General features: G+C 38.7%; 1 protein-coding gene across 11 annotated transcripts in view; it reads right to left on the bottom strand.

The window, feature by feature from the left end:
• Positions 1-24,082, bottom strand: part of LOC124171709 (rho GTPase-activating protein 190) — a 647,547-nt gene that overhangs the window by 605,169 nt on the left and 18,296 nt on the right. For all 11 annotated transcript variants that reach the window (XM_046550979.1, XM_046550973.1, XM_046550982.1 and 8 more), the window contains exons 4-5: positions 22,266-22,355; positions 7,164-7,836 (exon numbers count right to left, since the gene is read on the bottom strand). In XM_046550979.1, the coding sequence (XP_046406935.1) occupies positions 7,164-7,836; positions 22,266-22,355 (763 nt within the window). The remainder of the gene's footprint in view (positions 1-7,163; positions 7,837-22,265; positions 22,356-24,082) is intronic.

Raw genomic sequence — 24,082 nt, 5'->3', positions numbered from 1 at the left:
TCTTTACGAAACTAACAGAGAAATACTTAGTGAAATGCTTGGTGTTCAGGTTCTGTTTTTTCTCAGCCTTGGCTGTTTTCTTGTTGAAAATAGCTCCACAGGTACGTTATTCGTCATTATGATTGATGTTAATTTCAAATAATTTCCCTTATTAAAACTTATTGTGGGATTATTTACTACCATATGATGACTTATTTGATAAGAAATGAAATTCAATCGAAATAAATATTAATTTACCTGCAAATTAGCCCCCAAAATGGAGTTTTAGAAATGTAGGCAAAAATGAGTTGTGTTGCGCGGGTGGTCTACACTCTAATTTTGTTGTTAATTCATAGACATTTTTTTAACCATAGATTTTGTCAAAAAAACTTTAAATTTCATTTTTATAAACTATAAACATGTATCCACTCTTTGATAATATCCATTATCCCATATTTTCATAAAATTCGTCTTAATAGCCGTTTGATTCTGAAATCAGCCTGAATTTTCGCAAAATTTTAAACTTTAGAGCTCAGGCGGCAGTGGTTAATATTATCCGATTTGAAAAAAATTTTGTGTGCGAGATCCTTATATCATTTCGCAACTTTCCCGCACAGGGCAAATTTGATCAGGAAAAAAAAACCCTTTTTCGGCCCACCCTAATGTACACCCTTTTAATCTAGTTCACAAGCCATTCCATGGCTTCTTTCCGAACTCAGTATACGCTGTAGAGGGGCAAACCCTAAAGAACAAGGTATGCCTGAGAACACATCGAACAAAATGACGTCACAGCCTTGAGAATATGGCCGACTGGTGTTTCAGCGCATCATCAATTTTGCAGATTTTAATAATTAATATCTCACTTAAAAAGTACCTCTCTATTCTCAGACTCGGAATTTAGCCTAATTGAGGTTTAAATTTTTTTTTAAGATCACTTCCCAAAAATGTGCACATACTCTATTGGCAACAGAGGGAACTTACTCAAAAGGTGTACAACACTGATGTCTGAAAGCAACTGAATTTCCCAGAGACTAGGCTGCGTCGATCACATTTTGGTTGGTTTTCAGGAAGGCATATGCCATCCACCCTAACCCCCCCAAAAAATTATTATTCTGTTTGCCAGGAAAGCATAAAATAATACATCACAAGAATCAATATATAGAATTGATGTTTCACCACTGTGCATCATTTCTTTGCCCAAAAAATTCATAGAATCCAATCACCGTGTAAAACTTTGGGCTTTGCTCTCTGGCTGTGGTGCGGTGCACACGACTTGGACTGCTTGTCGCATCCTATGCTCAGCAGTGCAGACCATCTTGTCCAGTTTTGTCTAAAATTTTCCACAAGGAAGAAGGATGCCTTATAGCTTAACCTGCTAAAGCACTCAACCAGCAATCAGAGGATTCAGGTTCGAATCCCAGTCAAGGCGAATGATGATCTGTGGAATTTTCACACCGACTTTACTTTAAACAAAACATCGCTGAAGCGTCACTTTATCGTAAACTGCCCAACCAGAGCTCACTTTGGGGCTAAAATTTGCTTTATGGATACATACAGGGTTCCCACTCTAACTACATTATAAAATTCACAGTTTGTACGTAAGGCATTTTAGGTAGAAATATTGACCACGTAACAATCATCGGCCGCACATTAACTAAAAATGTAACAAACGCAAGAGATGCCTTGAATGCAAACGCAGCAATGACAGTGCTATCTCTCATGACGTCACCTATTGTTAGCAAAATTCATGTCTGGCTAAAAGGGTGAGAGAGGGAAAATGGAGGGAGCAGGGCGGCAGGGAAGTGAATAAGTGCCTGATTTTTTGCCAGGGTTAACATCTTCCAATCGCAGGCTTAAGGTCAATGTGCTGTCATGGCACAGACGGACCAATTAATAGTTGCGCTTTCGAATACACGTGTGCAGGTAAATGAGTGGACAGTATCTGCACGTGACTCGGCCTTGAAACATGATCGAAATATCCTTTTCTTCTTTTAATCCGTCTATCGTAGTTCTACAATCAAGTTTGAGAGATTTCTAAGGTTTTATGACAAAATTCACGGCTATTTCCAGGTTTTTTCAAGGTAGTCGAAATTCACGGCTTATTCACGGTTGAGTGGGAACCCTGTACATAATTATACTGCACCGGCTGTTAGTGAAGTTGAAATCAGATTTAAATGTTATAAATCGTACCAGATATAGCTATAATTGTGGGAAATTACACGACGTGGAGATATTTTGGGTTACTAGGAATTAATTTTTTTATGAGAACATAAAAAGTAGACACATACATATACAAGAATTGCCATGAGAAAAAATTCCCCTGGACTGGGAATCAAACCACGGACCTTTGGCTTTCCGGGCCACAGCGCAGACCACTACACTATCCAGGTTCTTTGAATTAAATTTAATAGCGTAGTGGTCTGAACAGTGTCCCAGAAAGCCAAAGGTCCGTGGTTCGATTCCCAGTCCAGGGGAATTTTTTCTCATGGCAATTGTTGTATATTTCACCGCCGTTCACGTGGCAGGGTTAGAAATATTACAGACACATACATGTTGCAAGAAATAAAAATCAGACTTATTATAAGTCTCTTTTCCCTGAAAATATACTGAGCCAGAATTGATGGAAATGACCCATTCCGTAAATTCTCCAGTGGAACTCTATCAGTGGTTATACTGTATAGTACATATAGAGATATTTTTATGATTAGATGATTCTTCCCGGATTAATTTGCGATTATTCCCGGTAGGACTACCCATACCAGATAGGTCGAAGGGTAGGAGCCAGACGAAAGGTAGTCCAAGTGATGGTGTCAGGTAAAAAACCTTGTTGGACTGGAAGTGGGAATCCCTTCCTACTACCTCTTCCCTGAAACTATGGAGTTGGATCAAAAGAGCCTCGGATGGATTTCTGGGACCTGACCCATGAGAGCAAGTGTCATAGGTAGCAGCAAGGTCGGCAAGGTGTTTGTATCATGCAAAATCCTTGCAAAGACACATGAGCATTAGCATCCAAGGATGAGGATCAGAAGATGGAGAAGAAGGAAGCATCAACAAATGCAAGTGGACAAAGTGGAATGTGAAAACAAAGATGAGGGTGGGTTAGCAAGAAAATATAAAATGGGAAACGCAGAAAGGATCGATAGATAACTTGCGTCCATCTGAAGTGAGGTGGAAGGACAGTGGGGATTAATGAAGTGGGATACAGGGTTATATAGTGGTGGGGAGGAAAGTCAACAAGGGGTAGCTTTTGTATTAAATTAGAAGCTTGGTAAGATAGTGGTAGGTATAGATCAGGTGCCCACTAGCAATCATAGGGATGAAGAAGTAGATGAGGAGTATGGACAGCTAGAGGAAATAATTAAAGAAACCCCAGGCAAGAAAAATCTAACTGTGATGGGGGACTGGAATGTCTCAGTTTGGGATGGGAGGGATGAAAACAACATAGGAGAATTTGGATTAGAAATGCAAAATGACAGGGGAGAGAAAGCAGCAGAATTTTGCAGGAGAAACAAGTTATTCATAAAAACTAGGGATGGGTCAAATAGTAGATTTCTCGAATTCGAATATCGAATTCGAATATCAAATCATTGCTCGAATATTCGAATACCTCGAATTTCGAATACCTCGAATACTAAACGATGAATGTAAAAATGTTTGACTAGGTCGCTTATGCAGCAGGAAACCCAAGATTTTGGCGAGTAATTGTGACTGCCTTTAAAGGATTCAAACAGGAATTTAGCTGATTAATGGAATATTTTAATTTTATATAAACAATAGGGTAGTTTCCTTCATTAAAGAAAATGAAAGGCATTGATTGTGATTTGTTACCCACCATTGGTGTATTCATAATATACAAATTATTTGGTTCCAGAAATACCGGTTTAGACCAATGGCAATGGTCAATTTTATCCTCATTTGAAAAAGGCCAGATTGGCACCCATGTAATGCCACTCCAGTTGACATCACAGGGACCTATTTTCTACACGAGAGGATAGGAGTTTACATCGTCTAAGGTTACCAATGCATGCATGAGGCACAAAGATCAGGGAAACATGTCTTAATAATCACTTATTAAAACTGGCTGTGGTCGGAAAGTTTTCTTCGCTTGATAAGGTATTAATAATCCTTATTTTAGCCAAGCGCTACCAGCTAGCATGGTACTCGGCTACCTGCTAGCATCCTGCGTCGTGTTAGCGCTCAGAACCTCGCCCCAAGGTCACCTCACTCGCGGCAGCGGGAAGCAGAACGACGTCACGCGGAGTTTTTCCCGGCATTCATACTTACCCATCGCGTTTTCGCGCGCTTGAAAATTTTCACTTTTAATTTAATCGCGAAAAATAGATATCGTCTTATAAAAATCTAGAATCGTTAAATACGTACTCCAGGAGTATTAATATTTTGATTGAGGCTATAAAAAATAATAGGAGAGCACCGTATTTGACCATTACGCCAAAATGATGTGCCAAAATGATGTAGAACATATTAACAGGCATGCCATTTTTTTTAATTTTACGGGAATCCCCATTGCCTCGGAGGGGTGGGTGGTGAAGCCGCCCCCCAGGTACTACCGTCACCCCCAAAGCATATTCCTAGTTACGCCACTGGTACCCCGGATATTCCGTGACTAAGTTCACTTTTCCGGTGCTTAGAAGACTTTTAAGTGAGCATTTGAAATAATCGCGCAACTGCTGTCAGTGATGAATGGACAAAAATAGATTAAGAGCCCGGAAAAATCTCCCCTCTCAATAATGTTTACGCACTAAAAAAGAATTTTCCCATGACATTTTAGTAATAATAGATTGAATCTACAGGGTATAGCTTCCCTGCCGGCATTCTTCCGCGAATTCAGCGCCGGGAACTTCGACTCACAAGCCGTGTGACTCATCTTCACGTAATATTTTGCTTCCCCATATCTGAAAACAACACCAGACCGTTTTTGTTCTTCGATATAATGGTTATAAGTCATTCCTGAGTCGAAAGGAACTGCCTTATCTCTCGCGTTTTGAATTTGACTTTAATGATTACGTTACTACTGACGACGCGATTTATTCTCCGAGGGCATTCGTACTAACTCTCGTTCAGTTAAAAAATACACGCTTGCCACCAGGCAGTCAAGGTCAAACTATATTTCATTTAAACCCGCAGATACAAGTTGGGTCAGTTTTGATCTGCGCAAGTATCTGCGGGTTTAAATGAAATATAGTTTGACCTTGACTGCCTGGTGGCAAGCGTGTATTTTTTAACTGAACGAGAGTTAGTACGAATGCCCTCGGAGAATAACTCGCGTCGTCAGTAGTAACGTAATCATTAAAGTCAAATTCAAAACGCGAGAGATAAGGCAGTTCCTTTCGACTCAGGAATGACTTATAACCATTATATCGAAGAACAAAAACGGTCTGGTGTTGTTTTCAGATATGGGGAAGCAAAATATTACGTGAAGATGAGTCACACGGCTTGTGAGTCGAAGTTCCCGGCGCTGAATTCGCGGAAGAATGCCGGCAGGGAAGCTATACCCTGTAGATTCAATCTATTATTACTAAAATGTCATGGGAAAATTCTTTTTTAGTGCGTAAACATTATTGAGAGGGGAGATTTTTCCGGGCTCTTATTCTATTTTTGTCCATTCATCACTGACAGCAGTTGCGCGATTATTTCAAATGCTCACTTAAAAGTCTTCTAAGCACCGGAAAAGTGAACTTAGTCACGGAATATCCGGGGTACCAGTGGCGTAACTAGGAATATGCTTTGGGGGTGACGGTAGTACCTGGGGGGCGGCTTCACCACCCACCCCTCCGAGGCAATGGGGATTCCCGTAAAATTTAAAAAAATGGCATGCCTGTTAATATGTTCTACATCATTTTGGCACATAAAATTTAACTTTTAGTAGATGCAGTAGCTGTTTATCAAAGCTAGACTTGTGTTTAAAATTTTTTTAAATTTTTCTGAGGCTTTGGAGAGGGATCCATCCCCTCATCCCCCAACCATAATTACGCCACTGCCAGGTGCTCCATATTATCTATGGCATGGTATTTAGAGGGAGAAAACCGACAGCTGGGGTCATTTGTGCCATGAGGTAAGAGAGGGAGTATAGAAACCCTGTGTTGGAATTAGCCAGGTTGTAACGATAGGCTTAACCAGGGCTTAATGTCCCATCTGCCGGACAGTGTGTTGCACTGGAAGTTCCGTCCACACTACTCTCAAGCAGGGATACAGCCATCTCTGAAAACTTTCTGCCTCTGCCATTAACCCGGGTCCATAGGGTGTGAAGCCTTCGTGATGCATTAGTGAAATTTTGCTCCCTATTAAAAATTACATGGTTAATTTGGATGACTTTCCTCAGGTATTTCATTTCTTCAATCTCCAATCTGGGGTTTGCCTATAGGTGGTATAATGAATTTCCTGAAAACCGCTTTTAATGAGTCAACTTTTTTTAAAAATTGGCTTCTCTGTGAACATTTAGTGTCATCATTCCGAAATCTCTCCAGTGTGATAGCCTTGCAGCTTAGTACCAGAAATGCTAGTCGTTCAACCGTCGGTAAAGTTGTTCAGGAATGTAAAATTATATTTCTCTTAAAGTAATAAATCATCTGGGGTGTTACTTTTGAGAAAATAAGATCATTAGGCTTCAATTTCTTGCCTCCAAATGAGTAATTGCATCCTGGAAACAAACCAGCCCCTATAGCAAAGGATTTCATGCTAAATACCAAAAAACCTCACCTATGAAACTTCCTCACTTATGAAACTTCCTCACTTATGAAACTTTTTTTGGTTTTCCGCTGAAAGTTTCATAAGTGAGGTTCTACTGTATATGCAAGTTCCCTATTCTAATAATGCGTAAAATGAGAGTGATGTTCAGAGGGCAACCTAAAATTCATATACAATTATATACATTCCTGAAAATACTCTTGTTTAAAAATAGAAAAACATGTTTTTATTTTTTTCACCTAATAATTTCATCAAGAAGTAATCACAAATGTCTTCACAGTGTAAGAAAGCACAAAATTAAAATAAGCATTTCTACAAGGCTTCCACACAAAATTGCTGGATTTCTTATCAATGATGTCTACAACATCTCTAAGCTTAAGACACCTGTAGGATGGGAGAAGGAACATTCTGCAAAACTTCAGAGCTCAATATCCTGGATGAAAATAAAGATATGCATGCTTCTAAATACAAATTCTTACCTATCCTTTAAGCTTGACAGATCTGGAACCATTTCCTGAAGGACATCAGGAAGCATTTCCATATACCCTTGGACTCTCTTGGCCAGGTGCTCATCCTTCAACTTCTTCACATGCCTTCGAAAAAGCCTTTGTGCACTATCCAAGCCAAACAGTTCAACATGATGGATGAAGTCTTGATGCTGAGAGAGCTTCTTGGATGTGTGACTCCACAGGGCTCGGTAATCGGTCACTTGTGAACGAATGAGCCTCAAATAGGTCTCTGTTGATAAGTCTAACAATTCCTTTCGACTCCTAGCTGCCTCAGCAAAAGGCACAATTTTCGTCCTGCCTTTAGTACGGTCTATCAACTGAGCTAGGATGATGAAAGCCAAATCCACATTTACATTTTCATGAGCTGATGTTTCGATCATCAATATACTTCCCTTGTACTCCTTTCTACTCACTAGCTTCTCAGCTTCCTTCACATAGGACTCATTAGCATCATCATTTTTGGTGGTCACTAATACTACTGGTTTCTTGGTTTTCATTAGATTATTTAACACTCCAGCAGCAAATTCCACCTGCTTCTCAATAGACCTACTGGGCACCACACTCACATCAAACACACACACAAAGCCATCAATATTAATCTTGCCATCCGGTAAAACCTTTTGTTCATACTCTTTCTCAATGCCTGGAAAATAAAGGAAAATTGCTTGTAACAGTTCACAAATTCATTGAGGAAAAAAGAATAAGACTGGTGAAGACATTTAATTATAGCTAAAAATACTCGAGAGCAAACTCAGATAATATAAACCAACCGCAGATTCCAAGACTCTATAATGTCAGGAGACACCATCTCCAACAACTCTCCAGTGATATAAGCCTATATAATACCAAATTATGTATGTTCATTATTATTCCTCTAGCATATTTAAAAAATCTGAGTGCAATGAGCAAAAAATATATAGGAAAATTCAACATAGTTCACTCATACAAGCAGTTGATAAAACTGAACTAAGAAAGATGCATTTAGTATGGCACTTGGCAGAAGGAAGGGGTATCATTGTAAGAAAATAGACAACATTGAAAATGGTGATCATAAAACTTACAATCTCCAGAGGGGCTATTCATGAGAAAGTATGACTAATGTCCAAACATCCTGATGACAAAAGATAAAATGCAACAGCCTATGGAACTCAACCAATGCAACCAAGAAAAATAGAGTAAACAATAGGACAATTTAAGAGAACATGAAGAAAAAAATTGCAAGCTTCAGTCATGAAATCGGAAATGGCATTTAAGGCCATTGAGGGGTGATTTGCCAGAGAACCATAGAGCTACAATGATCAAAGGCAAAGATGGGAAATTATTTCATAAGAATTAACATTAAAATTTTCAAATTAATTTTAAGTCATTTAACTTCCAATGCATGCCATAAAATTCTGAGAATTAGATATTAACCCTCCTATGGATTTACAAATTTAGTTACGTTGTTGGATTTATGGCGTTGCAGCGACGTTGCATTTTACTTAGTTAATATCTTCCAAACTTGGCCCTCATTGGCATTTTTTTGATTGATAGTGCTATTGACATTATTTTCTTTATTTCTCACTGTGTTTAGCTAGATTTAACCCTTTCGAGACGGCAGAGTTTTCGTCTTAGCATGACTGCTGCACTGAGCCCCAAGAGACTCTTCTTTCTCGTGGTACGGAGCATTTTTGGAGGGCATACTTACGAAGGGTCTCGCTAAACCTTTTACGACCCCTCCCCACTCGGACTCCGCATTATCTCAGACTTCGAGAGTAGTTGTGCTCCCTCCTTTCCCGGTTTACGGGCCATGCCTACGGCATTGGTACGCGGTCAACTTATGTAATGCTTATATGTATTTAGCAAATGGATAATTGTTGCTTTCACGTAAATTGCAGACTTTGAATTGAATTTCTCATTTTTTTCTGAGCATTGTCAAATTTTAAATGAAGTTCTAAGGCCAAAATTAACGCATTTAATGCAGCAACAATTTCCATGTTGATGTTAATACATAACTCAAGATATAAGTTAATATTTATCGTAGAATTTTGTTTAAAAATTGTAAATGCTGCTCAAAAGACAAATAATTCAATGCTTAGTTTATTTTTCTTGAGAAATGAACTATTTATTTCGAAACCTGACTGGATAAACAATTGTATGACCGCTGTACCTTGCCGCTAAGAGGGGTTATAAAAGACGAGGGGTCCGGGTACCTGCTCCCGGATTCCAAGTGTAAATCCTAAACCTCGCAGGGTTGGTCCCGAGACAAAGACGACGTAAACCCGCGACCGTCCTAAAAGGGGGAAAGCTAGAAAATATATATATTCAGCTTTCGTTGTCCTGGCTAGGAAAATCTCACACGTATATATACCTCCCAGGTCAGGAAATGTCCACACGTATATATACGTGTATAGTAGGGAAAAGGTTAACCCATTATTGCAGAAATTATAGCAAAAAATCTCAAATGCTGCATTCTTTTCCATTTGTTTCCATGATACTCTCTATTTCTGTTCCTTTGGTCAGTTAATTTCAAAGGAAGTTTTAAATGGGTGTGTAATGGTTGTTATAAATATTTATTTGATATGCAGTGCTAGTTAAACTACGCATTTTAATATGTACATTGTGTTATTTTTTATGTATCTCAATACTGAAAATGAGGACCAAATACAAGTCCTATGTGTCCATGTGATATATTTTGCTGCACTGCATCCAGCAACATGTAATATCATTGTATTGTTCACAGAAGGCTGAGTTCTTAATCGTTAATTATTGAAAAGATGTAGGTGAAGTGAAAAGAGACGAGTGTTACTTTCGTGATTGTTATAGGATTCTGACGATCCAGACAAATTTTACAAATATTCTGGGAGCTTATATCCTGCAATTTCTAAAAATAAAGTCAGACGAGCGTGCTGCGCCCACTCCCAGCAGGCTTCCCCCGCTCTTTTCAATGCAGGTCCACAGAGGGATAGGCGCGTTTCTAATTTTAAAATGTCGAAAAAAAGGCGGGGTCTTATGTACAAATTTAATTAGAATATTCATGTACAAATTGAGGCCAGAGGACCTCTTTAAACACAACCTTGGAATTAATTACACTATCCTCTGTTAAACGCACATGATGACTCATACTTACGTATCAACAGGAGACTTGAATGTGGAATCAGCAGCATTTTGATAAAAGTTATTTAAAGAAGAAGAGATACTGTTGCAAATGAACAAATGTATCAGTTTGTGCACCGTTAACATCAGGAATATTTACCGGTTTTTGTTTTTTTTTTTTTTTTTTTTTAATTATTTAAAAACCAATTTTAGGAAACAATAGCAATATTTAAAGATGGCTGCCAAAGCCACTTAGGAGGTTGGCGTAGGAGAGCCAGAATATTTTGCTTACAGCGGAGCCCATCCCCTTAATGAGGGTGTTTCCTTAGAGATGGAAAGTTAAAGGTGATGCAGGGAAGTACGGCAGATGAGGTTTTGCTTCTTTGGTGGGCAATCCAAAATAATTATTTCTAAGAATTTCCCGTTCTAAGTGGTAAGTAAGAAGGAGCAGGCGTCTATTTTCTTCGGTCCGGCTCTGTGAAAGGAACTCATTGAAGAAGAACTTATGTTCTGAGGTGACAAAAATACACTCATGCTAGGAGAAACACACTCAACATTTCTTTCTGTAGCGTTGTACTGACTCAAACATTGAGACCATCCACTTTCCCACTAAGCTTCCTTCTTTGTCACTCACCGCCTTCTTCCTTCCTCCTACAAAGAGTGATTGAACTTCTCCCCACCCTAACGACCCACCTGAGCTACACCTTCTGAATGAAAGGAGGGCCACCCCAGAGCATTTTGACAAGGTATGTTCCCTGTCCCTCATGCAGTGATGGAAGGATAAAGAAAGAGCAGACTATTGCATCTAATTCCCTCCTTGCACTCTCAACCATTTTCATGATATGGATTTTCTACGCTTACCTGGCCTAACGATCCCAGTATTCCCTGATCCTTGGCAGTCGAGACACCACCATTTATCTCCACCCCTTCACCTCAAAACAACCTACCTGCCATTCCTTCTCCTTTCTCCACCTCACTCACCACTTCACATTAGTAAAAATCTGATGATCTCTGTGCATTTGAGTACACAAAGAAACAAGAAATATATTTCCAAGCTTTCACTATGTGGTAAATTGTCTATTTACCTATTCATGATGAAACGATTTTTACCATGTATATACTGAACTGATGAAAAAGAAATTCTTTTCTATCACAAAATTAGTTAGGTACTCATCCTGATTTCTCTCCAATGTTAAACAGTAACGTCATGGGAAATAATATTAATGCCAGCAATTTTATGCAGACTATCGCAGCCGCAAAGGAATATTTTCGAATGAGAAGTACAAGACATATAACAGTAACCGATGTGTTCTTTACGGTGGTCGGTGAAACCTCTGAATCCCCTGGTGATTTACAGCGACTCATTCAACAAGAAATATTCACATAATTGTAAAGAAGCATTTTCCTACGAGTTCAGATGGCATATTACGTTAAAATTTTCTCAGAATTGTGGCTTGGTGTCATTCTAAACATAGTAACCCTGGGATCTCCCCAAAGGTAACCATCACCATGGCAGGTACTTGGATGTGGAGCAGAAAAGGTGCCCAAGCAAAACTATGCTTGAGGACAGAGAAAAAACATCTTTGGATAGCCATGGGTTTCTAAGAACAATTCTGGCAAAGAGATGAAGTTTTGTCAATGAACAATATACAGAGGCAAACATGATTCATAGGTAAAGAACAAAGCAAAATTGGTAAAGTAATATTTTCCATTTAATAAACAATTTCATTTTGTTTGTAAAGTTTAAAAAAGTAAATAATATGATTATAAGGAAGTAATAGCATTTCATTCATAACATAATTACTTTGAAATTAGCATTGAGAGTGCAGTCCCTGATGTAGCGAGGAGCAAATTCTTGGTGCCGCAGTGGCACCGTAAATCCAACAGTATAACTTTTTTTCATTAGAAGCCAATAAAATGAAAACTATCCAAACTTTGCAAACAAAATTTTGTGTGTAGACCAAAAAAGGAGAAAAAATAGAAAACTGAATATTTCAAAATGATCCATGAGAATGGAAATTTTTTTACAACACTTTTAAACTACAAGCGCTGCTAAGGTGCAGCAAATCCATACGAGGGTTAACCCTCATATGGATTCGCTGCGCCTTAGCAACGCTCGTGGTTTTAAAAGTGGTGTAAAAAATTTCCATTCAGATGGATCATTTTGAAATTTTCAGTAGTCTATTTTTTCTTCTTTCTTCGTCTACATATACAATTTTGCTATCATAGTGTTGATAGTTTACGTTTCATTGGCCTCTAATGAAAAAATTTACATCGTTGGATTTACGGCACCGCTGCGATGCCGAGAATTTACTCATCGCTACGTTGGGGACTGCACTCTCAATGTTAATTTCAAAGCAATTATGTTTTCTGTATGAAAAGCTATAATCTATTATTAAATTATAATATATTATAAGCTATAATCATATTATTTTAATTTTTAAACTTCATAAACAAAATGAAATTGTTTAACAAAAGGAAAATATTACTATACCAATTTTGCTTTCTCTTTTAGCTGAGAATCATAATGCTTGCCTCGTCATAATGTTCACTGACAAAACTTTCAAACATCTTTTTACAAGAATTATTCATAGAAACTCATGGCTAGCCAAAGTTGTTTTTTCCATAGCCTCCGATTTAGTTTAGCAAGGGCCGAGAATTTCCTCGTCACTACTTTGGGGACTGCACTCTCTATGCTAATGTCAAAGCAATTATGTCTTGCATGAAATGCTATAATCTATTTTTAATCATATTATTTAATTTTTTATATCTTATAAACCAAATACAATTGTTTAACAAAAGGAAAATATTACAATACCAATTTTGCTTTCTCTTTCAGCTAAGAATCATTGTTTTCCTCGTTATAATGTTCATTGACAAAACTTCATCTTTTTGCAAGAATCATTCATAGAAACTCATGGCTAGCCAAGGTTGTTTTTTCCATGGCTTCCGACTTAGTTTTGCTTGGGCACCTTCTCCGCTCCACGTCCACGTACCTTCCGTGGTGATAGTCACCTTTGGGCAAATGCCAGGGTTACTATGTTTAGAATTACACCAAGCAGCAATTCTAAGAAAATTTTAACACAATGTGTTATCCGAATTCGTAGAATAATGCTCCTCACCGTCATGTGAATATTTCTCATTGAATGAGTAACTGTAACTCACCAGGTGATTCAGAGGTTTCACCAACCACCGTAAAGAACATATCGCATGAATACTGTTATATGCCTTGTACCTCTCCATCGAAATATTCCTTTGCGCCTGCGGTAGTCTACACAAAATTGCTGGCGTTCATGTAATTACCAATGACGTTAGTTTACTATTGGGGTGAAATCAAAATGACTACCTAACTAATTGTGTGATAGAAAATAATTTCTTTTTCCTGACAATTAGTTCAGTGTTTCGATGATAAAGATCGTTTCATGATGAATAGGAGGCTAGACAATTTGCCATGAAGTGAATATTGGTAAATATATTTCTCGTTTCTTAGTGCACTCAAATGCGCAGAGATTTTATTCATCGGGGTATTTACTAATGTGAAGGGGTGAGTGAGGAGGAGAAACAGGGTTCCTACTCTACCTGAATAATGAAATTCACGGCTTTTTCCAGGTTTTCACGGTTATTTTTCAGGTTTTCACGGTTTTTTTAAGGTTTTCATGGTCTCAATTTCGCTTAATTCAAGGTCCGTTAATAAGCCAACAATAAAAAATCACTAGCCGTATATCAACAGAAAATTAACGTACGCTACAAACGGCCGTGAATGTTAACGCCGCAATGAATAGTGATATCTGTTATGACGTGATCTATCGTTTGCAAAATTCAGGCCCGACAAAAGGACCAGCCCGACAAAAGGACCAGCCCAACCGTGCTCTTGCCTGGACACCGAATACCCTTCGGACCTTCTTCCATCCAGACACTCGAGGTCCTTTTTTAGTTCCTCGCCGAGAGATTGTTTTTTGCGCACGTTGTTATTACTGCACAGTAACCGAATTTCCCCCACCCCAATATTTCTTATTTAACGGAAAATATTTTATTTAAATTGTTTAAAGAATATAATAGATTTATTCTTTCTTATTTAACGGAAAATTTTTATGAAAATTGTTTAAAGAATAAAATAAATTTATTCTTTCTTATTTAACGGAAAATTTTTATGAAAATTGTTTATAGAACATAATAAATCGAAAAACAATTTCATACACCGTATTAGCACGAATCTAAGACGAACACGATTCTAAGACTACCCTCCTTTTTTGGAACTCCACTAGGGGAAAATTTTTCTTTCCTAATAACGATACCATTAAAAAATGAATGCGGAAAAACGATCAATTCTAAATTTTTTTGCAAGGTTGCCTATGTCCCAGGAAACGCAGGATTTTTGCGAGTAATTAAGATATTCATTAAAGGTTTCAAACAATATTTTAGATAATAAGAGGAATAGTAGTACTTTATCAAGACACATAGGTCATATTGTTGATTCGACCCATATCTCTTTCAAAATTCTGAAGGAAAATGCCACCTCACTAAAAAAATGTTTGCTCTTTGAGGCTTTAACGACACAAACAAACAGCATTACCTTAGATAGCACAAAGCGGAGGAACTGGATCACCACCGACAGTAAATAACTCCACACAAACTTTCCGGTTGCGACGTAAAACTGGCAAGTCCCAGGTCGACGCATGCGAAAATCGTGTGATGCTGTGTTGCCATAAGCGGAAATCTCTCGTTTTCAGGCCGCAACGCGCGAGAATTAGTAACGTCGCGCCGAAAGCTCGCTGTCACCCGGTTCAAATGCAGGGAGCGTAGTGTCTACAGCGCATGGCAGGCTGTCAAGGCTAGCGGTCTTCCCATCACAGGATTGAGGGTGTTGAATAAACGTTCAAATTTTTCGACACAATTGCCATCTAGATTTAGTTTCGAAAGTGGTCGCTACAGCCAGTGGGAAGGCTAATTGGGTGGAAGGAGGACTAAGCAGTGACCGAGGGAGGGGAAACCAAGCCAGTCGAGGAAAGTAAACAAGCTGATGAGAAGTGGTGTCATTTCAGGAGGGGGGAGAGAAAAGGCCTGAGCTGGGGAAAGATGTTTTTTTTTTCTTCAGGCAACATTCGTTCCCACGCTTTCCTGACCCATGCGACGATGCTCGCCACAATGAATAGAAGTGCGCTCGCTACGAACGAAGTTGAAAATTTCTGGGAAGGTATTATTATCAAGATTGAGAGATTTTTAAGGTTTAAGGACGAAATTCATGGCTATTTCCAGGTTTTTTCACGTTAGATGAAATTCACGGCTAATTCACGGTTTTAAGGTTTTCACGGTTGAGTGGGAACCCCGAGAAAGGAGAAGGAATGGCAGGTAGGTTGTTTTGAGGTGAAGGGGTGGAGATAAAACATGGTAGTGTGTCGACTGCCAAGGATCAGGGAATACCCAGATCGTTAGGCCAGGTAAGATTAGAAAACCCTATCGTGAAAATGTTTGGGGATGCATGGAGGCTATTAGACACAAAAGCCTGCTCTTTCTTTATCCTTCCATCGCTGCATGAGGGGCAGGGAACACAAGCATTGTCAAAACGCCCAGTGGTGGCCCTACCTTCATTCCAAGGAGGTCCTGCTCGGGAGGGTCATTAGGGTGGAGAGAAGTTCAATCACGTTTTGAGGGAGGGGGGAAGAAGGCGGTGAATGACGAATAAGGAAGCTTAGTGGGAAGGTATGGATAGTCTCAATGTTAGGGTCAGTAAAACGCTTCGGAAAGAATAGGTGAGGGAAGTCCTCCCAGTGTGAGGGCATTTTTGTCACCCCAGAGGGCATTTTTGTCACCCATCAGTCTCTCACGCAGACCTGGAAGAAAGAAAATAGGCACCTGTTCCTTCTCCCCTACCACCTATAACTAGAGGTCCGTGAAAGTGGTTTTATTTTTTGCCAAAATTCGTTTTAAAACCACATGATTTCGGTGTTATAGAAAATCTTGGCGGTGTTATTATAATGCTAAAATTATCCCACGTTTATAGGCATTTTATTATTTTGTGATACACGTTTCATGAATACTTATGCTTTTATTATTCATTTTACATAACATTTAACACAATTTCGACTGTACAAAATTTCTAATAAAACTAAATGAAGGAAACTGTTAAAGTTATATTGGTTCAAGGTATATGAATGGTTCGAGTATGTGGTCTTGGCGAATACAATCGGCAAACAGCAAATCTCCACCTTATATGTGTATACTTCGAGAGACATTCCAGAATTTTAGGATTTGTCAAGTTTCTCTACACTAAATAAAGCCTTTAAAAATGCTTCAGTAGTAGCAACAACAAGCTCCTCCTTCGCTTTCTTTGACTGAGTGACTGTATGTTCAAATGATAGCTGTCGTTTTGCAGGTCCCCTTTCTTTCACACGTTTATGTGTATCGCTACTGATGTGCTTTAACAACATGTCACATCTTTCAAATTCCAATCTTTTATTGCAAATTTTGCACAGTAATACTCTGTCTTTCACATTAAATCCTTCTGAGCTGAATTCACTTGCCCTGGTATAAACTGTATCACTAGCTTTTGGCATTTTAAAATTCCTTTCCTTTGTTCGATATGTAAAGAAGGAACCACGATAAAAAAACAGTCTAACCGCAAAACACAACCTGTCACGATGGTGTTTTCAAACTGAGTGCTGGGTAGCTACAGTATAACCAAAGTACTGTATATTACAAAGTGGCAAAATGTTTCAGGTCGTGGGTTCCCTTTCGATACCCCTCAACCAGGTGTTGAGGGAAGGTAGGACAGCAGCTAGATACAAAAAAAACCGCTTAGTTTTGATTACAGCTGTTGCCAATCGGTCAGGAAAGGTAGTGAAAGAAGCACACACAACAAAACATAATCGGATTCAAAGAATCTTGAAAAATTATTTCCCATTTATCGATCCTGTAACATCTAGAATAAGGCATTTCTCACTTGAAGAATTAGATATTAGATTTGGCCAATGTCAAAATGATTTTTTTTTGCATTGTAGCTCAGTTCAGAGCCGAATATCCGAAGATCCGTCAACTAATAAGGAGAACCCCCTCACCTCCTATCCTTTCTGCTCCTTCCTTCCCTTCCCCCAACTGCTAGTTCTTCATGCTTTTAAATAATCATATGTGTCTGAATATGTCTTTAAACGAAACGAATCTCACAGTTGACGGCACGGCGCCGTTGACGGCTGCCGTGGTCACCACGGCACCCATTACAATCTGACCCAGCGGTGCGCCGTCTACGGCATAAAATAAAGGCAGTGCTACATTGAGGCCGCTTTCTGACAAAACGACTTTTCACCGGCCACCATTCCCGTCACGATGCCGTGAAATTCAGGCCGCTTTCAGACGAGACGACTCTCTGCCACGCTGTGGGCCGTGCCATGAACGGCAGCCCGGTCCCAGCCAGTGGCCGTGTTAAAGTCAACGAAATTGTTGCATTAGACCCATACTCAAGGTTTTCCTGCAACAAGTTATCCAATAACGCCGTCTAATACATCGCGGTGAGTCACCGGAATTACTGTTGGCAATGACGAGTGCCGGGAGCGTGAGCTTGTATTTCCACTTTTCCGCGGCCGCGTGAAATTTCTTTAAGCTCATTTTTAATTCATAATTTCTAATTCTTCAGGTAAGAAAGCGCCTCATACTAAATATTTCAGGATTGATACATGGGAATCGAAGAGAGAGGCTGTGATAAATTTAACGGCAAATTCCGGCGGATAAATCACTACAGTGATTTACACACTACACTATTTCACTGATTCACCTTAAATCGCAAAAACGCAAAATTTCGTTTTTTTTACTGATTTCGCGTTATTTCGTGTTATTTCGCGATATCGCGTCTCGCACATTTCATGAACATTTCAAACTTATAAGAAGTTATATTTTTGGATTTCCCACCAATCCAGCAGTAAAACCTAATCTGGTGCACTCCCACGCATCACATTTACCCATCCATCTCCAGGGAAACGTCCTCAGTGAGGGAATGGGGCTCTGCGGTAGGAAAAAAATACCGGCTCTTCTAGCTCCACCTCCTAGTTCGGTTCCCTGACATGTTGCTTATTATCCCATATTCTTTATATTTCAAAACCCTTAGGGCTTTATTTTTTTAATTGCAGGATTTAAGTTCCCAGAATATTCGTGAGATTTGTATTGATCACCAGAATCCTGTAAAAATCACGAAAGCAACAATCGTCTCTTCTCATCTCACCTACACCTGTTCAATTATTAACGTTTAATAACTTAGCCTTCTAAGTACACTGCATATATATGACATATGGGTGAACGTAGTGAAGCAAAATTATATCACATGGCCATAAAGGAATATTATTCAGTCCTCATTTTTAGTATTTAGATACATAAATATATCACAATCATCCTCATCACTGGTCAACAATCCTAGGATTGGTTTGACGCAGCTCTCCACTCAGTTCTCCTATCAGCTAATCTTTTCACACCTACCTATTTCTTCTCTTTCACATCTCTCTTTACTTGTTTCATATATTTTGTTCGAGGTCTTCCTTTTCCATTCTTGCCATCCACTTGTCCTTCGACGATTGTCTTCATCAGGCCATCATGTCTCAAGATGTGGCCTATAAGGTTGTTCCGTCTTCTTATTAAGGTTTTCATGAGGCTTCTCTTCTCTCCTACCCTTCTTAGGACCTCCTTGTTACTAACTCGGTCGATCCATTTGATTTTCATCATTCTTCTGTAGCACCACATTTCAAAGGCCTCTATCCTTGCTTTATCCGCTGCGGTCATTGTCCATGCCTCACTTCCGTATAGGAGCATACTCCAGATGTAGGTTCTTATAAATTGTTTCTTTACTTCCATATTTAAGTTTCCCGCTGTAAGCAGGTCTTTTGGTGGAATGCTCTCTTCGCCTGGGCTATTCTGCTGATAATTTCTTTCTTGCTTCTCCCGTCACTAGTTATCTTGCTTCCCAAATAACAGAATTCATCCACCTCTATCAGTTTTTGCCTCCCTATTTTAATGTTGGTCTTGACTTCTTCTCTCCTGCTGCATACTAAGATCTTGGTTTTCTTCGTGCTTATTTTCAGTTGATATCTACTCATTACCCTACCCATATTAACCAGAATATTTTTCAAATCCTTCTCTGTTTCTGCTATAACGGCTATGTCATCAGCAAATCTTAGCATGGTAATTTTTTCTCCATGGATATTCACTCCCAATTCTTTTTCTTTGATTTCATTAATGGCTTTTTCAATGTAAACGTTGAAAATGACGGGTGACAATGTACAGCCTTGTCGCACTCCTTTCCTAATTCTTGCTTCTTCACAGCTGGACCCTGATTTTATCACGGCCACTTGGTTTTTGTATAAACTGTGGATGATTCTTCTGTCATTATAAAGAACCCCAATTTCCTTCAGGATTCCAAGCATTGTGCCCCAATCCACGTTGTCAAATGCTTTCTCTAAGTCCACAAACGCAACGAATGTTGGCTTGTCCTTTTCCATTCTCTTCTCTATGAGCAGTCTTAGGGCCAATATTGCTTCCCTTGTGCCTTTGTTTTTTCTGAATCCAAATTGGTCCTCATCCAAATATCCCTCTGCTTTTCGTTCTATTCTTCTATAGATGATCCTTGTCAGTATCTTTAACGCATGTGTAGTAAGGCTTATGGTCCTAAAATCTTCGCAGTTCTCCGCTCTTTTCTTCTTAGGAATAGGGATTATAATGTTCCTCTCGAAATCCTTTGGTATCTCACCTGACGTAAACATTTCACTAATGATTTTGTATAGCTGGTTCAACGTCTTTTCTCCTGAATTTTTAAATAGTTCTGCAGGAATGTCATCAATGCCAGACGCTTTATTTATCCTGAGGTCTCTTACAGCCGCATCAAATTCCGATCTTAAAATTGGGGCTCCCATGTCATCGGCATCCACTTCCCTCTCGTTTTCGATAGCATTCGTTCTGAGGCGACTTCCTTTGTACAAATCTTCCAGATATTCCTTCCATCTCTTCCCTTTTTCTTCGTTTTCAATCAATAGTTCTCCATTTTTGTCCCTAAGGGTATTACATCTTACGCCCCTTTCCTTAAAGTGGTTCCTCACTATCCTATAAGCGGCCTCTACTTTTCCATGTTTAAGATTATTTTGCACGTCTTCGCAAATGCTTTTCATCCACGTTTCTCTAGCCTTCCGCGCTTTACGACATATTTCGTTCCTTATTCTCTTATAACGATTCTGTCCTTCCTCTGTTTTCGCAGCCTTGTATTTTCTTCTTTCTTCAATGAGATCTACTACTTCCTGCGTGATCCATGGTTTTTTCATTATGACTCTTCTTTTACCAAGAACTTCCTCAGCTGCCGCCTGCAGACCACTTCTAATGGTTTTCCAACTCTCTTCCATTGGTTTGTTGGTCGTATCTTCCCCTATTTTATTTTCTACAGCCTCTTTAACCCTTTCACTGCTGTGGACGTACCTAGTACGTCCGCACGGCAGACTGCGGTGGACGTACTTTTTCTTCCTCCCTGCCATGCGTTCAGCACTTTCGCCGAAGCACTTCGAAGGGACCCACTAATCCGCGACCTTATCCTCGACGAACTCACCCACGCAGGGCCGTCTCATCGGTCCTACCAGCGGGGGCCCTACCTCCGGAAAAGTGATCGCTCTGACTACAATTTGAAAATCAATCAATCAATCCGATCGTCACAAAATGATTGTTTTCATCGCACACCTGCCAATCAAGCAATCAAGTACGTCTTTGAACCGTGTTTCTGCGATGAAAAATACCGATTTTGCTAACTTTGATATAATGGCAGTTTTCCAGTGGTCCGCAGCCACGTTTTGTTGCAATGAAAACAATCATTTTGTGATGATCAGATTGATTGATTGATTTTCAAATTTTAGTCAGAGCGGTCACTTTTCCGGAGGTAGGGCCCCCGCTGGTAGGGCCGATGAGACGGTCCTGCGAGGGTGAGTTCGTCGAGGATAGGGTCGCGGATTAGCGACCCTTCGGAAGGTGTACCACACCCATCCTGGAAGTACCTGCTCCATGGGCCAGGAAACGCATTTTAACATTTTCGCCGCATGTGAGGAGAAGGTTTCCGGAGATTGAACAGCAGTGAAAGGGTTAAAAGCCAGTTGATGCTGAACCTCCCTCAATTTTTCAACCTGCCATTGTTTTTCACGGCTTTCTTCAACTTTTTAAATTTAAGGTGGCATTTCATCATAACTAAGTTATGGTCACTATCGATATCTGCCCCTGGATAACTTTTGCAGTCCTTCACCTGGTTCCTGAATCTTTGTTTCACTAGAATATAGTCGATTTGGAATCTTCTACGGTCTCCTGGCATCTTCCACGTGTATCTTCTTCGCAGGGGATTTTAAAATAGTGTGTTGGCAACCACTAGCCTGTGCTCCGTGCAGAATTCAAGTAGCCTTTCTCCTCTTTCATTTCGGTTACCCAGCAGACAATATAAACATTAAAAAAAGCGGAGTTTGTCCAGCGCTGCATATCAGAAAAAATATTTAAAACAACCATTTTACACGAAATTAAAACTTTCATTTGAAAATAACAGACAAAGGGAACAGAAATACAGATCATTAAGGCAAAAAATAGAAAATAATGCAGCGTTCAAGATTTTTTGTTAAAACCCACAAAAATGGGTTAAATCTAGCAAAACATGGTGAAAAATAAAGATAGATGTATTTACCATTAACAATCAGAAAAATTGTAAATAATGGCTAACTTTGAAAGATAATAACAAAAATCAATGAAGTGCCGCCGTAAATCCAATGACTCAACTAAATTTGTAAATTCATATGAGGGTTAACAATGATCCACTTACTCCAAGTAACACTTAGTGCTGGAGAAAATTAATTTCACATCCATTGTCAAGGACAGAATGAAATGGATAGCTGTCATATATTCTTTAAGCAAAAAAATAGGAGACAATGACATAAGGATTATGGCATATGGCACACTGAAAGACTTAGTATTTTTCAGAATTGAGAGTAGAACTTAGATAAAACTTACCTAATTGGTTTTTACAAATATACATTAACTTTTCAGCTGAAGTGAGTTTTGTAGCACTACATCTTTTTATATATGGCTCCATTTTCCCACCTAAAGAAAAAAATGTGATTATTTACTTTAAATTACTACAAAAAACACTGTCACCAAAATCAATACTTTTCATGACAATAAAATCGAGTCTTAAACATGTCGCGAGAATAGAATAGAAGTGCTTATAAGGATGAACCACCTGAAGGTGCCTCAAAAGTTTGAGTGAAAGGCACTGAACATTATAAAAAGCCCAGAGGTAAGCCATAATGAAATGCACTTTATCAATAAGTTTCCATTATCTAATTAAGTGTGACTAGATACAAAAAACTCAGACAAATTACATCCAAGGCTTATCTTTCAGGGAGGACTATACAATGGAAAGGGGTTCCACACGCTTTTTTTAAGTTGACAAAGTTTTTCATTCATAAGGAGTTAGTTATCAGAATCATGATACTCTTTGGTGCAGCACAATTCCACCATCTTTCTTCCAGAAAAAATTCCCTGGACTCATTCAATTCCATATTAAGGAAGACATTAAAAAAAAAACACACGAGAAGAAGAAATTTAAAAATCTTACTAACTAAACGCATTTAAGGAATGCATCAAAGTCAATATAAACACAAAATTCACTGGAATTCTACCTCAAATGTGCATTAAAACTAGTTCAACTGCATGACCATATTATCACAACATCAGAAAGAGATCTCAAACAATCATATTATAAGCTATGTTACTTCACTCTTATGTCTACCCTTCAATAGGCCCTCTCATAGTCCAAGGAGCACACCAATTGTACAAAATTCAAAGCTAAATCATAATTCCAAATTTTTCATTTATATATCACCTAAAATGTCTACAATATACCTATTTTCTTAAAATCTCTATCATGTGGCATTTGGAAATGTATACCTAAATTGCGTCCTCATTCAAAGGTTCCTGGCATAAAAACTACTGCCTCCAATAAAATAAAAGCTTAGACAAACAGTTCTGAAGGTCATTATATTCAGCCTTGATTTAAATTAAAAACTGAAGTAGGAATGACCACATACACTAAGTAAACTGCAACAACCTGTGTTTCTAAAACTGCACCCAGAAGTGTAACTCCTTTAGGGGTCTCCATCCCAACTGACGAACCCAATACAATTACTTTCCTTTTACTTTCTCAAAAAGTTTTTCCGATATTCATAACGTACACTGATACCATAAATATGGGCCCGCTCTACTGCTTTGTTGGTTCTGATCCCAATTAAGAAAATTTTTAACTGGCTTTGGCAAAAAAATAGTTTGTTAAGATTCTTTACTTCTGGAACCAAGAAACGCACATCCACATCACTAGTCAAAATGCAAAATAAATATGCTGAAATGATTAAACTACACTAATACTGAAGAGAGGTGATGCAGATAATCAGGAAAAAAGTCAAAACTTTCACTGTTATTTCTAATAATGCTCCTAATCTACATGACTCAAATGATGAATTATTATTTATGCACGTAGTTTGTTATGCACATTCATGATGTGAAAAATATATCCAATGATAGGAGATAATATTTTCTCAGTTTGCAGTCGGTAATCCATTGAAGACGTGCATCTTCTAAAAGTAATCAAGAGTATTTCACCAACACTCCTCATCTTCAGCAATCCCAGAACAGACTTTTCAGTAAACATGAAAAATTCCTTGTCATCCACTTATGAAAATAATTATGTTTATAAAAGGAATCCTGCCATGTAAATCCTTGAAATGAAATACCATAATCCTGGTGTATTTGCAACCGATTTTATCATTCAT

The sequence above is a fragment of the Ischnura elegans genome, chromosome X (genome assembly GCF_921293095.1).
Source record: "Ischnura elegans chromosome X, ioIscEleg1.1, whole genome shotgun sequence".
NCBI classification, from domain to species: Eukaryota; Metazoa; Arthropoda; class Insecta; order Odonata; family Coenagrionidae; genus Ischnura; species Ischnura elegans.
The sequence above is the reverse complement of the archived record's forward strand: the minus strand, read 5'-3'. Positions and strand labels throughout refer to the sequence as shown.